Raw genomic sequence first — 14,882 nt, 5'->3', positions numbered from 1 at the left:
TGCTGACAGGTGGGACTAGATTGGGTTGGCATATCTGGTTGGCATGGACGGGTTGGACCGATGGGTGTTTCCATGCTGTACATCTCTATGACTCTAGGTGGTAATCACCCGATGGAGGAGCAGCGCTCCAAAAGCTAGTGTTTCCAATTAAACCTGTGGGATCATAACCTGGTATTGTGTGATTTTTCACTTTGTACACCTCAGTCCAACACCAACATCTCCAAATCAGAGCTTCTCCAGCACTTTCTGATTCAATTTATTTCAGCCTTACATGATCCTCAAACTGTTAACCATATCGTTTGGTCGGCCAGACTCTGACACTGCAGTGCAGTCGTGGCCTATCGCTTTCCCAGCTCCCTGTTCGGTTTATCAAAGGTCGCAGGTGTGACCCAAACCTCCACCAACGGCTCTCTCGCGTGCTGCAAGTTGCCAGCTGGTGTCACGTGCAGGACTGGCCGCCCAGAAACTCCTTGACGAAGGGCTTTTGCCCGAAACGTCAATTCTCCCGGTCCTCGGATGCTGCCCGACATGCTGTGCCTTTCCAGCACCTCGACCCTCACCTCCGGCATCTGCTGTCCCCACATTCGCTCAGAAACTCCGCCTATACTTGCGACTCGAGGCGGTTTCCAGGACGTGGCGCCCGTATTGCGCAAGCGCACTAGCTCGGGTGCCACGTGTCATCTATGGGCATGCGTGGTGCTTTAGTGGTGTTATCGGCTCATCGCGAGTAGGCCTTGGTTTTTATCGTAGCCTGTGTTTCTGTTAGGGGTTTATTTATTTTGTGTGAAATATGGCTGGCTGGGCAGGATTTTCGGATGAGGAATTAACACGAATAAAACAGCTAAAAGGTAAACGAAAGAATCGTGGTGTAAGAATTGAATGCTGATTCTGATTTTGGGTGATTCCCAAGTGCTACAACTCTCGGCGAGTCAATTTAAATATGGTGACAGGAAACTTTTTAGAAACAATAATGCTGGCCAAAATTACTAATCACCTGAATAAGTGTACGCTAATTAAAAGCCAGCATGGATTTCTCAAGGCTCAGTCTTGTTTAACTAACTTAGTTTATTTTTGAAGAGGTACAGAGAAGATCGAGGGCAATATCGATGTCGTGTACTTGAAAATCCAAAGTGGTTTTGATGATGTGCTACTCGTCAAAGTAAACACATTTATAGCTTGAGAGCGTATCGTTATGGCTGCAAAATTAGCTTCATGGCAAATAAAGGGTGTATTAATGGCGAATGGTTTGTTTAAAACTAGAGAAAAACTTAGAGTGCAATTCCAGCATGGGTTGTTAGGATTTCATAATCTTCCTGATACATTAATGATGCAGACTGTGTGACTACAGAACTCAAATGCAAATTGTGCAGATGATACACATCTTAGAATGACAATGAATGGTGTAGACTTGATCTTGTGCTTAAAACTAAATGGTCATTGAGGTACTGATCTAAAGTAGCTTAGAATAGTGTGCTTCCAATTAAACCTGTTGGACTATAACCTGGTGTTGTGTGATTTTTAACTTTGTACACCCCAGTCCAACACCGGCATCTCTGAATCATATCTTAGAATATGGTTGTATGCAAATTTTCTTATTTACCATCTGAACTTAGATTAGCAAAAGCAGCTATTTTGTGTAGAATCTAAAACTATTTCATGCTCAGTCTAAACTGGTGCTGTAATAAAAATACCTCAGTGTGGGCTTTGAGGGCTGAAGAGCCTGTTCCTGTACTGTATTGTCCTTTTGATTACTGAAGTCAGTCATATGATCAGTTACATGATTTTGCATTAATCTTGTCATGATTTATAACTTCATAGCAGGCATGCAGCAGTTGTAATTTAATGCAAGAATTATGATGTAATTCACTTTGGGAAAACTGTGTAGAGTGATGATATAAGTACAGTTCTCAATGAGGTGTAGGAGCAGGATGATGTTGTGTTTATGTACATAAATCATGGAAGGTGACAGAGTAGGTTGAGAAAGTTGTTCATTGATTAAGCCCAAAACATCTTAAAGGGCACTTGTGGTGCATTACTAGTGTCCTTACCTCTGAAGAAGGGCTTATGCCCGAAACGTCGATTCTCCTGTTCCCTGGATGCTGCCTGACCTGCTGCGCTTTTCCAGCAACACATTTTCAGCTCTGATCTCCAGCATCTGCAGACCTCACTTTCTCCTTACCTCTGAGCCAGGAAGCCAATGTTCAAGAGGTATCTAAGAATGCTAACTGTCAGATTCTTCATGTACACCTGGACACTGCCACGGCACCCTACCCTCAAAGTGGCTGGTGGGGGGTGTAAGAGACTGTGTGTCTTACACGTACTGAAATGTGCTTTTGCAGAGGAAGTCTGGAGAGAGTTTTTGTCAATGTTCATCCTGAGCAGATCTGTGACTCAGGACTCTGTTCTATGGTGTGTTTGCCAGGACACACACCGAGACAGACATCAACTACAACTGGAGGGCCATGCACTCTGTGAAAGACTCTTCTTGGTCTGCCCAAAACCTCTTGGTCTTCCAGAGCAAGGAGCTGACTTCGACCGAGTGTTACAGACTGGCACATTCCAAGGTCCAGGACTGTATGCTGAGGGATGCATTAAAGTTTGGGGCAGCTGCCGCCAAGGCACAGTGGGGAAAGACCATCATGTAAGGTCTTTCTGCCAAAGTACAATGTGGGTACGTTCAGTTATTGGACCCACCTGATGTTGTAAATATAGTCTTGAATAAGTAAATGCCTTGAGTTTGTTTATCTACACATGTGAAGACTGTATAGAATTGAAGTGCTCTGGTGACTATGTACATAAAACATTTTTATGAATAAAGTGTATTTTTGAAATAACATGAATAGGTTGATGAGAAAATATGTACTATCTTAGGTTTATCAATAAGGGCAGGGTACAAAAGCAGGAGGTTATGTTAAATTGTATAAAATATCGGTTTGCCCTCAATTACGGGATTGTATCCACTTTACTTTAAGGACATGAGAATAGGGTGTAGAAGATTCACGGGAATGGATCTGGGGGTGAGGAATGTCAGTTACATTAACTGGAGAAATTAGAAATGTTCTCGGAGAGGAGATTTCATATTAGATATTCAAAATCATAAAGTCTGTCTACAGTGTAGATGAGAAACTATTCCCATTGGAAAGATTGAGAGAAACAGCAGAGATTTAAGGTTACTGGTGAAAGCAACATTTGGTGACATGAGAAAAACTTTAATCCTGTGGCTGTGAAATACCTTACCTAGGATGTTCTGAAGATAGTTACAGAATCATAGTCATACAGCACACAAACAGACACTTCGGTCCAATGCGACCAACCGCAATCCCAAACTGAACTAAACTAATTCCACCTGTCTGCGCTTGGCCTATATTTATCCCATATTTGAAATGGAAAAACTTGGCTAAGGGAAAAGGCAGGGGAGTGTCATGAAGTAAGTTGTTCCTTCAGAGGCCCAGTACAGATGTATCATGCCAAAAGCCATCTATCCTGTAACTGTTCCGATATTCCTCCACTATTGTTAGAGTTTTCCTCCTGGATCTTTCTGGCTGCTGTTCTGGCAGAGGTTGCCTACTGTGTTTTAGGGTGATTTACCATTCTTCTATTGTTCCACAGTGAACAAAACAATCTGTAAATATGATTGGTATATATAGCTCTGATGGTCTGGCATCACTGAAGTCCTCAATAGGTGACAGCCTTCATCAAGTGGGTGGCACAGTGGTTAGCACTGCTGCCTCAGTGCCAGAGACCCGGGTTCAATTCCCGCCTCAGGCGACTGACTCTGTGGAGTTTGCACATTCTCCCCGTGTCTGCGTGGGTTTCCTCCGGGTGCTCCGGTTTCCTCCCACAGTCCAAAGATGTGCAGGTCAGATGAATTGGCCATACTAAATTGTCCGTAGTGTTGGGTAAGGGGTAAATGTAGGGGTATGGGTGGTTTGTGCTTCGGCAGGTCGGTGTAGACTTGTTGGGCCGAAGGGCCTGTTTCCACACTGTAAAGTAAAGTAATCTAATCTAATCTAATCTAATCTAAATGTTTTGATTATTGGGAAGAAAGAACATGTATTTATATTGTGTGTTTCATGAAGGACAGGCCTAAAAGTGCTTATAGGGTTTTATAGTATGGTCATTAAGTCATGTAAACGGGACATAGCAGTGTACGCAAGCAAGGGTTCACAGTCCACCCTGAGATGAATCACAAATTAAAGCTTTGGTGTAGGCTTGCCATGCTATAATCGTTGGCTAGAATTCTCTCACTCATCTTTGAATAGCATCACAAGACATGGTGCATGAATGATTATGGTGTCCTAATTGTAAAATTAAACTCAATAAATCTGAATTTGCAATAGCACCAGAAAAAAATTGTTCAAATTTTAGATGTTCACCTGCATCATTAATATCCTTCAGGGAGGTATTTGCTATTGTTGACCTACTTACGGTTAAGTAGGTGATGCTTAGTAATATGACAGTGTAACAAAGGGAAAACTTGCAATATTTCCCATTTGTATGGAACTCTTCATGACTGCAGTGTATACCAAACCAATTAGAGGCAATGAAGTACTTCTGAAGTACAGACATTGACCAGAGAGTATTTCTGCTTTATTAACAACAACCCCTACTTAAACAATAGTAAAAGGATAGGCATGTTTTAACCTAGTTTCCAAATGATGAAACATTTGAAATATTCTGTGCTGTTCTAGTATTGAAATGATGTATTAAAATCCTGGAATAGGATTTAAATTCTTCACCCTTTAAGCCTCTTTTTATGGCTTAACTTGCATTTCAAAAGTATAATTTATTACAACAAGCACAGCATCACTTTTGTATACAAAGATTTGAAAATACTTTTTGCTGGTGGAGGTTGAGGGAGAAATACCAGACATGATTCAGCAGCAGTTGATGTTCTTGAATCATGTTGAGCAGAATAACAAATGTTTCAATGTTGTCTGAGAGTCTGAAACTTTTAAGAATGAGACTGCAAGCTTTGAAACCTGATTTTAAAATTAGTTGCCATTGATTTTGCATCACCTAACTTTTAAAAGCTGCGAACTCCAATTGAAGAGATGCAATTACAGACTGCAATTACAGTTTTCATCCCACTGATATTTTCTACAAAACCTGAAGTACAAGGGCAAACAAATTTGTATTTTAGTAGTCCTTTTGTCATTGGCACACCCTAAATCGCTTTACATACAGTGTATGAAACATTGTCTTGGAGTGAATCAAAAACCTTTTTTGTGCATAAGATAATGCAAGATAAAGGTGCGTGGGTGAAAGAACAAACAATTTGTCTGACATTGTTTGAAAAAAGAATGTCAGTCAAAATCAGAGATCCTACACTGATCTTTGTGACTGAGTTAGCAATTTAATTCATTGGGATCTGAGTCAAGCAATTCTACAGAGCTGTATTGAGGTATCAGTCTTGCCAATGTGTTGCTGTAGTAATGATTTAACCTAAACCTTCTGAATGCAAAGCAAGTGTGATCACTGAGCTGAGTAGATTTTCAATGTAAAGAATTTCCATTATTTATCTATCATGGTTGATGATCTTCGTCAACACCATATTCCCACGCTATAGTCCATGATGGGATCTTGATTAAATGGGCCAATGGGCTGAGAAGTGGCAGATGGAGTTTAATTTTAGACAAATGCGAGATGCTGCATTTTAGGAAAGCAAGTCTTAGCAGGACTTGTACACTTAATGGTAAAGTTACTAAACAAAGAGACCTTGGAGTGCAGGCTCCTAGCTCCTTGAAAGTGGAGTCACAGGTAGATAGGATAGTGAAGGAGGTGTTTGGTATGCTTTCCTTTATTGGTCAGTGCATTGAGTATAGGAGTTGGGAGGTCATGTTGCATCTGTACAGGATGTTAGTTTGGCCACTTTTGGAATATTATGTGTGATTCTGGTCTCCCTCCTGTAGAAAGGATGTTGTGAAACTTGAAAGGGTGCAGAAAAGATTTACAAGGATGTTGCCAGGGTTGGAGGGTTTGAGCTATCGGGAGAGGTTGAATAGACTAAGGCTGTTTTTCTTAGAGCATCAGAGGCTGAGGGATGACCTCCATAAAGGTTTATAAATCATGAGGGTCAAGGGTAGGGTAAATAGGCATGGTCTTTTCCCTGGAATCGGGGAGTCCAGAACTAGAGGGCATAGGTTTAGGGTGAGAGGGGAAAGATATAAAAGGGATCTAAGGGGCAACTTTTTCATGCGAGTGTAGAATGGGCTGCTAGAGGAAGTGGTGGAGGCTAGTACAATTGCAACATTTAAAAGGCATCTGGATGGGTATATGAATAGGAAGGATTTGGAGGGATATGGGCCGGGTGCTGGCCAGTGGGTTAGAATATCTGGTCAGCATGGACGATTTTGACTGAAGGGTCTGTTACCATGCGTACATCTCATGACTCTGTCATAAGTATTGGAAATCCCTAAATCTGTCTTGAACTTAGTTAATGACTGTGCTCCCACAAAGTTTCACCATCCTTTGAGTGAAGAAGCTGATCATCTTGGCCTGCAGGTGGCTTTACTTTTACTCTGATATTGTGTCCCTCTGTTCAAGATCCCGCTGTCATTAAACATCTTTTCTGCATCTCTTGTCTATCCCTTTCAGGAACTTAGGCATTTTCTAGGAGGTTGCCTCTCATTTTAAATTCTTGAAGATAGGCCCAGTTTCCCCAATACCTTCCACAGAGAAAGTCCACTATTGGAGGAAACAGTTTGGTAAACTTCTATTGCACACTGTCTGCTTCCCCACCAAGTACATTCTCCTTTTGACATGGGAAACCAGAACTACTCACAATACTCCAGATGCAGTCTCTGTTCTGTACAAATGAAGTAAGATTTCTTTACTAATAGAATCATGAGAGGCATTGGTAAGGTGAATAGCAAAGATCTTTTCTGGAGGGTGGGGGAGTTCAAAACTAGGGGGCACATGTTTAAGGTGAGAGGAGAAGAACTTAAACTTGTCCCTCAGGCCCTTTTTATCAGCGATTCATATGTGGAATGAAATACCAGAGGAAGTGGTCTCGGGGAGAGACAGTAATGAAAATAATTTATCTGATCAATGTGCAGAAAGTCGCAAAAAGAAAATGTCAGTAAAGTCTCCAATTCGAATGAAGTTTTAAAGAAAGCACTTCACTAGGGCTGAGGGCCTGTTAAGGTTATTGCTGAAAAAGGAAATGGGTAAATCATTCTTTTGAATACTTTATAATAAGATGTAAAGCTTTGCTTTTTACCCTTGTTTAAAAAAAGTACATTGACAGCTGATGTACATTCAGTGACTCAACATGAACCAAATTGCAAAAATAAGATATGGGTCTATCAAAGCAGATTTCATTCTGGAATCTGAAATATCCAGTATAACTATCAATTGGGATCATAACAGCATTGTTTGAGGCAAAAAGTAGAGTAGTAGAAATAAATATACCCAAGGGTCAGTGCTTGGGCCCTGGCTGTTCAAAATCTATATCAATATTTGGATGTGGGTGCCAACTGTAATGTTTCCAAACTTGCACATAATTCAAAACTTGGTTGGAATACAATTTGAGAAAGATGCGAAGAAATTAATGGGCATCTGAGTGAGTAGGCTGGAGCGTAGTAGAAGAAATATCCGGATAAGGAAGAGGTTACTTTGGCCAGACAAGTGGAAGTGTAATATTTTTTAAAGATTTGAGAGGCCAGAAAATGACAGCCAAAGCAATCTAAGTGTTTCATTTCAAAGTCACTAAAAGCTAACATGCAAGAGCAGAAAACAATTCTGAAAGCAAAAAAGTTAGTATTTATGGCCAGCGGACTTTGTACAGGAGTCAGAGTCATACAGCATGGAAACAGATCCTTTGAACTTTTCCATACTGACCAGGTTTCCCAAATTAAACAAATCCCTTTTGTCTGTGTTTGGCCCATGTCCCTCTAAAGCTTTCCTATTCATGCGACTGTCCAAATGTCTTTAAAATGCTGTAACTGTACCATCATCTACCACTTGATTTTGTGCTTTATATCTAATGTATAGAGCTCAGTTGCTGTGTTGAGCATAAACCAGAATGTAGAAGTGATACCTGCCATAATTGCAGTTAAGAGACGCCATTACAGTTAGTTCAGTTTTGAAACCAGGCCAAAATACAGAAGACTGGTGTCACAATGGGTGAAAAATAGTACAAAAGCACTGTTGTCAACCAGTTGAAGATACAACATTGCAAACTTAAAATATTTAAAAAATGAACTGGTAATTATTCAATTTGCATGACAGAAAGAGGCAAGAAACTACTAACAGTAGAAATCTGAGTTTTAAAAAAAGAAAACGCCAATGTCTATCGGCATGTAAGGGGAGGTTTATTCAAGTACTTTGAGAGAAGTTCTTTGCCCAAGGAGCGGTTGCACATTAAAGCAGTAAGACCTTATGGTGCAGTATGGGTTAATAGTTCATAGACAGTAAATCTACAAATACAGGCTTGTACTAAGTCTGTTAGTGCACGATGAAAGATTGGCATCAGATCATTGTAAAAAAGGGTGCCAGGCTGTCTGTCTCCCATATTCTACCTGTGCCATAATTTAAGTAATTCTTGGGGTCTTAGCGACATCATGGCTCCACCGCATAATAAATATTATAAAGGGGTTTGGTTCAGCAAAATCTAGAAATAGTGCCAATCACTCTGCCTCTATGTTGCATATATTTTGTATAATACTATACTTTAAAAATACCTGTCCAAATGAATAATATAGCTCAAAGAAGCCAGTTGGCTGGCAAATGTTTACAAAGCTTCAATTACAAGTCATAAAGACTGTACCCATGTATTTTACTTGATGTTCTGCATTCACACAGTTGAAAATGACAGAAGAACAAAAGTTGCTACTACTGACAGCCTTTTCCTGAAAATTTGCAAATTTGGGTAGAAATACAATCTGTTTCAGAAAAGTCATAATCTTCATAACATCATTGAATGTACTAAAAGCAGAAGAGGTATGCAGCAGATTGTTCTATTTAATCCCATAAAAGAACTTGGATGTTTTCCAGCATCTTGAGAAAGATTAATGTTTTGGGCATAAATCTCCTCGTACATGCTGATAGAAATGTGCGTTTTCTGTTTTTAATTCAGATTTCCATTGTTAGCAGTTTCTTGCCTCTTTGTGTCATGCAAATTGAATCATTACAGTTTTTTTTCCCCATTATAAATTGGTTGGAAGATTCTTTTACTGCAGGTGACATGGGGCATTGGCTGCAGTGGTGGCAGTGCAGGGACTCCTGGCTGCAGTAGGTCTGGAGCAGAGGCCCTGCAAAAGTCCAAGAGCTGTGTTTTAGACCCCTGGCACGTAAAAATGAACTCCATTAAAGTACTTTCTTTTATTCTTCTTGTACCTCCAAATTGACACCAGATTGTGGCGGCAGAACACTTTCTACTATCTCCCAAGATATATGTGATAATAAATAAAACATTCGTTTTCAAAAAAAGTTAAATGTAATTTTGTCAGATTTATTTCTCAATTATTAGCCCTCATGTTAAGTTGTCAGAATTAAAAAACAATTATTTCAGTTCAAGCTACTGTAGCAGAATCAGGGGAAAAGAATGATTTTATTTAGTTAGCACTTATTCTTTGTGCAATTTTGTGGCCTTATTTCATGTCGACATTTAGTATTCTTTAGCTTCTTTGGAGTTCAACTACACGGCACAAAGTTTGTTTGACACCCTTTGTAATAAAGGCTCATTTATGCAGATGTCTCGTTAATTCAACTTTGGAAACCATTAAAATCCTTATTTATATCTTTGTTGGTACAACTTTTGGGTTTTAATATTCACAAGTGGTGTCACTTATTCACTGCAGATTGTTTGTTTGTTTCTTTTATGCCTTTCAGTTTTTGCACTCTGTTCCATAATTTTCTCTGAACTGAAACTAAACTTTTGAATAAATTGTATCAAATAGGTGCTAGTGCCACCTACTCATGTTGGAAATATAAAAGAGTTTTAAATAACTCAAATTGGTGCATTTTAAAGTTTTTAAAAAATTACTTCTACAGCTGAGGCTTGAGACCATCTTTTATTAATGTACTTTTCTTGGGAGTGAAAAAGAACTTTGGTATCTTTCATCTCGGACACAGTAAATTCTGTGATATGTGATGGAATGTCATTGCATATCTTGCTGTTGTTAGTGAGCAAGGAGGGCTAGCCACTTTTTTTCTATAATTTGAACTTTGAAAGGAAAGCAGCTTTGAGAGAATTGAAAAGCAAGGTAAGTAGATAGGAAAGCTTTGTAAAGGAAAATCTGGGCTCTTGTAAACTGACTGGGGGAATCGAAGGGAATGAAAGTAGAGTTAAGCAAAGTGCAAGCAAGAAAGACTGATAGGTGTGAATGGTATAAGGATTGAGCAGATGGCCTAAAAGGGGAAGTAGTCAGTTAGAATTGGAATCAAGATGTTCTATTGCATGGTAACTAAAGTGCACATTTACACTGCACACCGGCTTAACTGTTCTTTATGTTTGAAATGAATACCCTCCTACCTCTAACAGCCGAGTCAGAGTCACAATCATTGAGTCAACCGATGTACAGCATGGAAATAGACCCTCTGGTCTAACTCATCCAGGCCAACCAGATATCTTAAATTAACCTAGTCCCATTTGCCAGCACTTGGCTCATATCCTTCTAAACCCTTCATATTCACAAATACATACAGATGCCTTTTAAATGTTGTAATTGTACCACCCTCCTCCACTTCCTCTAGCAGCACATTGCATACATGCACCACCCTTTATGTGGAAAACGTTGCCCCTTGGGTCCTTTTTTTAAAAAATCTTTTCCCTCTTGCCCTAAACCTATGCCCTCGAGTTCTGGACTCTTTCCCACAACCACCCCAGGAAAAAGACCTTAGCAAACAGAGATGAGGGAAGGAAATGTGAATAACTGAAATTTGGATTGGGAAAGGAGTCACCGAGGGCCTGCATTTTCCCTCCCGCTTCCCATATTGGAACAATATCTGCACCCATTCATTAGTGGCTTCTTTCACTGCCATACCCGACTGGCACTTAACTTGAAAATCACTGAGAAAAAATAAAGAAATTAAAAGATACAGGAAAAGAAATACTGAATTGAATATTCTTCAACTTATTTAATCATTGTTCCAAAATGTTTCACAGCAAATGTAAGGATTACTATAATGTAGACAAAGAAGGGGGGAAAAAAACTGAAGTATTTCTGAAGCAGTAGTGACCACAGCAGCACAAACGTAGAGTGCTGAATTTCACAGGGTTGCCCAAGTCCAAGTTGAGTTTTTCTTTTGGAGGGAATGCCAGGAGGCTCAGTCAGTCATCTTCTTCATTACCAAGCTTGCTTCATTAGCAACTGAATATTTTTCATCAGTGTTCGCATAAGAAAAAGACAATGGTGGTGAGGAGAATATTGAGATACAGGCTATTAGTCTAGATGGAATTGAGGTTCACAAGGAGGAGGTGTTAGCAATTCTGGAAAGTGTGAAAATAGGTAAGCCCCTGGGCTGGATGGGATTTATCCTAGGATTCTCTGGGAAGCTAGGGAGGAGATTGCAGAGCCTTTGGCTTTGAGCTTTGTCATCATTGTGTACAGGAATAATGCCAGAAGATTGGAGGTAGCAAATATTGTCCCTTTGTTCAAGAAGGGGAGTAGAGAGTAATTATGGACCAGTGAGTCTTACTTGGGTTGTAGGTAAAGTTTTGGAAAGGAATATTAGAGATAGGGTTTATAAGCATCTAGAAAGGAATAATTTGATTAGGGATAGTCAACACGGTTTTGTGAAGGGTAGGTTGTACCTCACAACCTTGGAGTCCTTTGAGAAAGTGACCAAACAGGCTAATGAGGGTGGAGCGGTTGATGTAATGTATATGGATTTCAGTAAAGCATTTGATAAGGTTCCCCATGGTAGGCTATTGCAGAAAATGGAGGCATGGGATTGAGGGTGATGTAGCAGTTTGGATCAGAAATTGGCCAGTTGTAAGAAGACATGGGTGGTGGTTGATAGGAAATGTTAATCCTGGAGTTCAGTTAATAGTGGTGTACAGCAAGGATCTGTTTTGGGGCCACTGCTGTTTATCATTTTTATAAATGACCTGGATGAGGGCATAGAAGGATGGGTTAGTAAATTTGTGAATGACGCTAAGGTCAATGGAGTTATGGACAGTGTGGAAGGATGTTGCAGGTTACAGAGGGACATAGATAAGCGGCAGAGTTGGGCTGAGAGGTGGCAAATGGACTTTAATGCAGAAAAGTGCGAGCTGATTCACTTGAGGAGTAACATAAATGCAGAGTTCTGGGTTAATGGTAAGATTCTTGGTGAATGAGCAGAGAGATCTGTGTCCATGTGCATAGATCCCTGAAAGTTGCCACCAGGTTGATAGGGTTGCCAAGTGTACAGTGTCAAGATTAGAGTGGTGCAGGAAAAGTACAGCAGGTCGGGCAGCATCCGAGGAGCTTTCCTGATGAACGGCTTTTGCCCGAAATGTTGATTTTTTTCTGCTCCTCAAAAGCTGACTGACCTGCTGTGCCTTTCTAGCACCACTCTAATCTTGACTCTAATCTCCAGTATTTGCAGTACCCACTTCCGTCAAGCTGCACAATGTATTAGGTTTTACTGGTAGAGGGATTGTGTTTCGGCACCATGAGGTCAAGTTGCAGCTGCACAAAACTCTGGTGCATCCACACTTGGAGTATTGCATACAGTTTTGCTCACCGCATTGTAGGAAGGACATGAAAGCTTTGGAAAGGGTTCAGAGGAGATTTACTAGGATGCTGCCTGGTATAGAGAGAAGGTTTTATGAGGAAAGGCTGAGGGACTTGAGGCTGTTTTCGTTAGAGAGAAGAAGATTGAGAGGTGACTTAATAGAGACAAACAAGATGATCAGAGGGTTAGATAGGGTGGACGGTGAGAGCCTTTTTTCTCGGATGGTGATGGCTAGCACAAGGGGACATAGCTTTAAATTGAAAGATGGTAGATATAGGACAGATGTTTGAGGTAGTTTCTTTACTCAGTAGTAGAAAGGGTTGGAATGCCCTGCCTGCAACAGTAGTAGACTCGCCAACTTTAAGGGCATGTAAAAGGTCATTGGATAGATATGGATGGTAATGGAAGAGTGTAGGTTAGGTGGGCTTCAGATTGGTTCCACGGGTCAGCACAGCATCAAGGGCTGAAAGGCCTATACTGCACTACAGTGTTCTGTGCTACCTATCCCATCCCTCTGGCATCCCTCGTGTTAAATTTTTGTGCAAATTAGCATGCACTGTTCCCATAGCACCTTGTCATTTTAGTGAATATCCATCAAAGGACTAGCACCTGTTGCTTCTGCGCCATCTTTAAAAACCCATTTTAGGTTTTGAGAAGTAATGTCAGGCTGGGCTATCGGGCATCATTCCTGATATTTGTCCTGGACGTGGCAAATTGAAGAAAATCTGCACCTTACAGTGCAGGGAGAGGCCCGGAGGTCCTGTTGCATGGGATGGTGCTGAGGCAATAGCTCCCTCCCCAAAATCTGCAATACAAATCACAACTCAACACCATCCCAACCAGGTGGTCCAAGGTAGTCTCGGGTGTTTGGAGCAATGCCATACAGTGTAGGATGAAGGTCAACGACCTTCTCCACTCCACCAATGTAATTATCTCCTCTTCTCACTGATACTTCATACTCTTTTTGTATCTCTGTTACTATATCCACCTCCCACCAAGGCTTTTGTGCCACTGTCAATAATGTCTGCATTATCTTCCATCACTTACTGTCACCCAATCAAACCCTTGACACCCTACATGCCCTCTGCTCTGCCTACTCAACCTGCTTGAGATACTACCCCACTAATACAGCTGTGCTACTCATTTGCATATATTTTAATATCTGTTTGGTGCCTCATTCCAGGAGAAAAGCAACCCTCAATCAGGCACAAAGATTCAGGACGGTTGGTGGGCTACCCAACATTCTGCTCCTTGTCCCTTAAGTGGAGAGCGCCTTTACTCTGACCAACCCAGGTGCCTCACTGACAGTTGCCAAATCCAGATATCAAAGGCTGCCCTTGACTTACTCAAGACCCATGAGTAAAGACCATCCTCTTGACTTGACGATGGCCTGCTAACAGCAACAATGATGAGATTCCTTCTTTGTAATATGACCCTCCAATCTGGCTGAGGAGGCAAGGCAAGGCAGGACAATGCAAGGCAGATATGCTGAGTATCCAGATAGGGTCAAAGTGAATGAGTGCTATTCATGATAACATGTGGGATATTTAGACTCTCACAAGCAGAATTAGAAGAATTCAACAATACCGTTGAATAATTACTGCTGTGTTTAAATATAAAATCATAGCATTTAAGAAAAGCATTTAATTTCAAGACACAATACACTTAAATTGATGTGTGATCAGCTTTGCTGCCCCTACTCTTCTCACTCACAACCCCACCTTTTGCTGCCATTCTACTCCTTTGAACGCTGCCTGTGATATGTTTAAACATTCTAACACCTGGCTGCCTTCAAAATATTGCCTGTATTCTTTATGTGGGGAGACTGTAATGTCATATTAAGATCATGGTAATGTCACTGGACAAACAGTCTCGGAGGCCGAGGATAATACTGTGCGGTTCAAATCCCATCAAGGTAACTAGTGAAATGTTCAATTCAATTGGTATGTCTGGGATATAAAACTAGTCTCAGTAACGTGGTTGTGACTACTATCATTGTTTGTTTTCTTTAAAATAAAAATCTGGTTCACTAACGTACTTTAGAGAAGGAATTCAGCTATCCTGCCTCGGTTTGGCCTATATGTGACAGGAGAAAGTGAGGTCTGCAGATGCTGGAGATCAGAGCTGGAAATGTGTTGCTGGAAAAGCGCAGCAGGTCAGGCAGCATCCAGGGAACAGGAGAATCGACGTTTCGGGCATAAGCCCTTCTTCAGGAA

General features: G+C 40.8%; 1 protein-coding gene across 2 annotated transcripts in view; it reads left to right on the top strand.

Moving 5' to 3' along the window:
- Positions 1-690: 690 nt before the first annotated feature.
- The window catches only part of gorab (golgin, rab6-interacting), a 46,184-nt gene continuing 31,992 nt past the window's right edge, over positions 691-14,882 (top strand). The window contains exon 1 of one of the 2 annotated variants that reach the window (XM_043699490.1): positions 691-848. In XM_043699490.1, coding sequence (XP_043555425.1) covers positions 791-848 — 58 coding nt within the window. In that variant the 5' untranslated portion in view covers positions 691-790. The remainder of the gene's footprint in view (positions 849-14,882) is intronic. The other variant, XM_043699495.1, reaches the window with a different exon arrangement.

The sequence above is a fragment of the Chiloscyllium plagiosum genome, chromosome 11, assembly GCF_004010195.1.
Source record: "Chiloscyllium plagiosum isolate BGI_BamShark_2017 chromosome 11, ASM401019v2, whole genome shotgun sequence".
NCBI lineage: Eukaryota > Metazoa > Chordata > Chondrichthyes > Orectolobiformes > Hemiscylliidae > Chiloscyllium > Chiloscyllium plagiosum.
The sequence above is the reverse complement of the archived record's forward strand: the minus strand, read 5'-3'. Positions and strand labels throughout refer to the sequence as shown.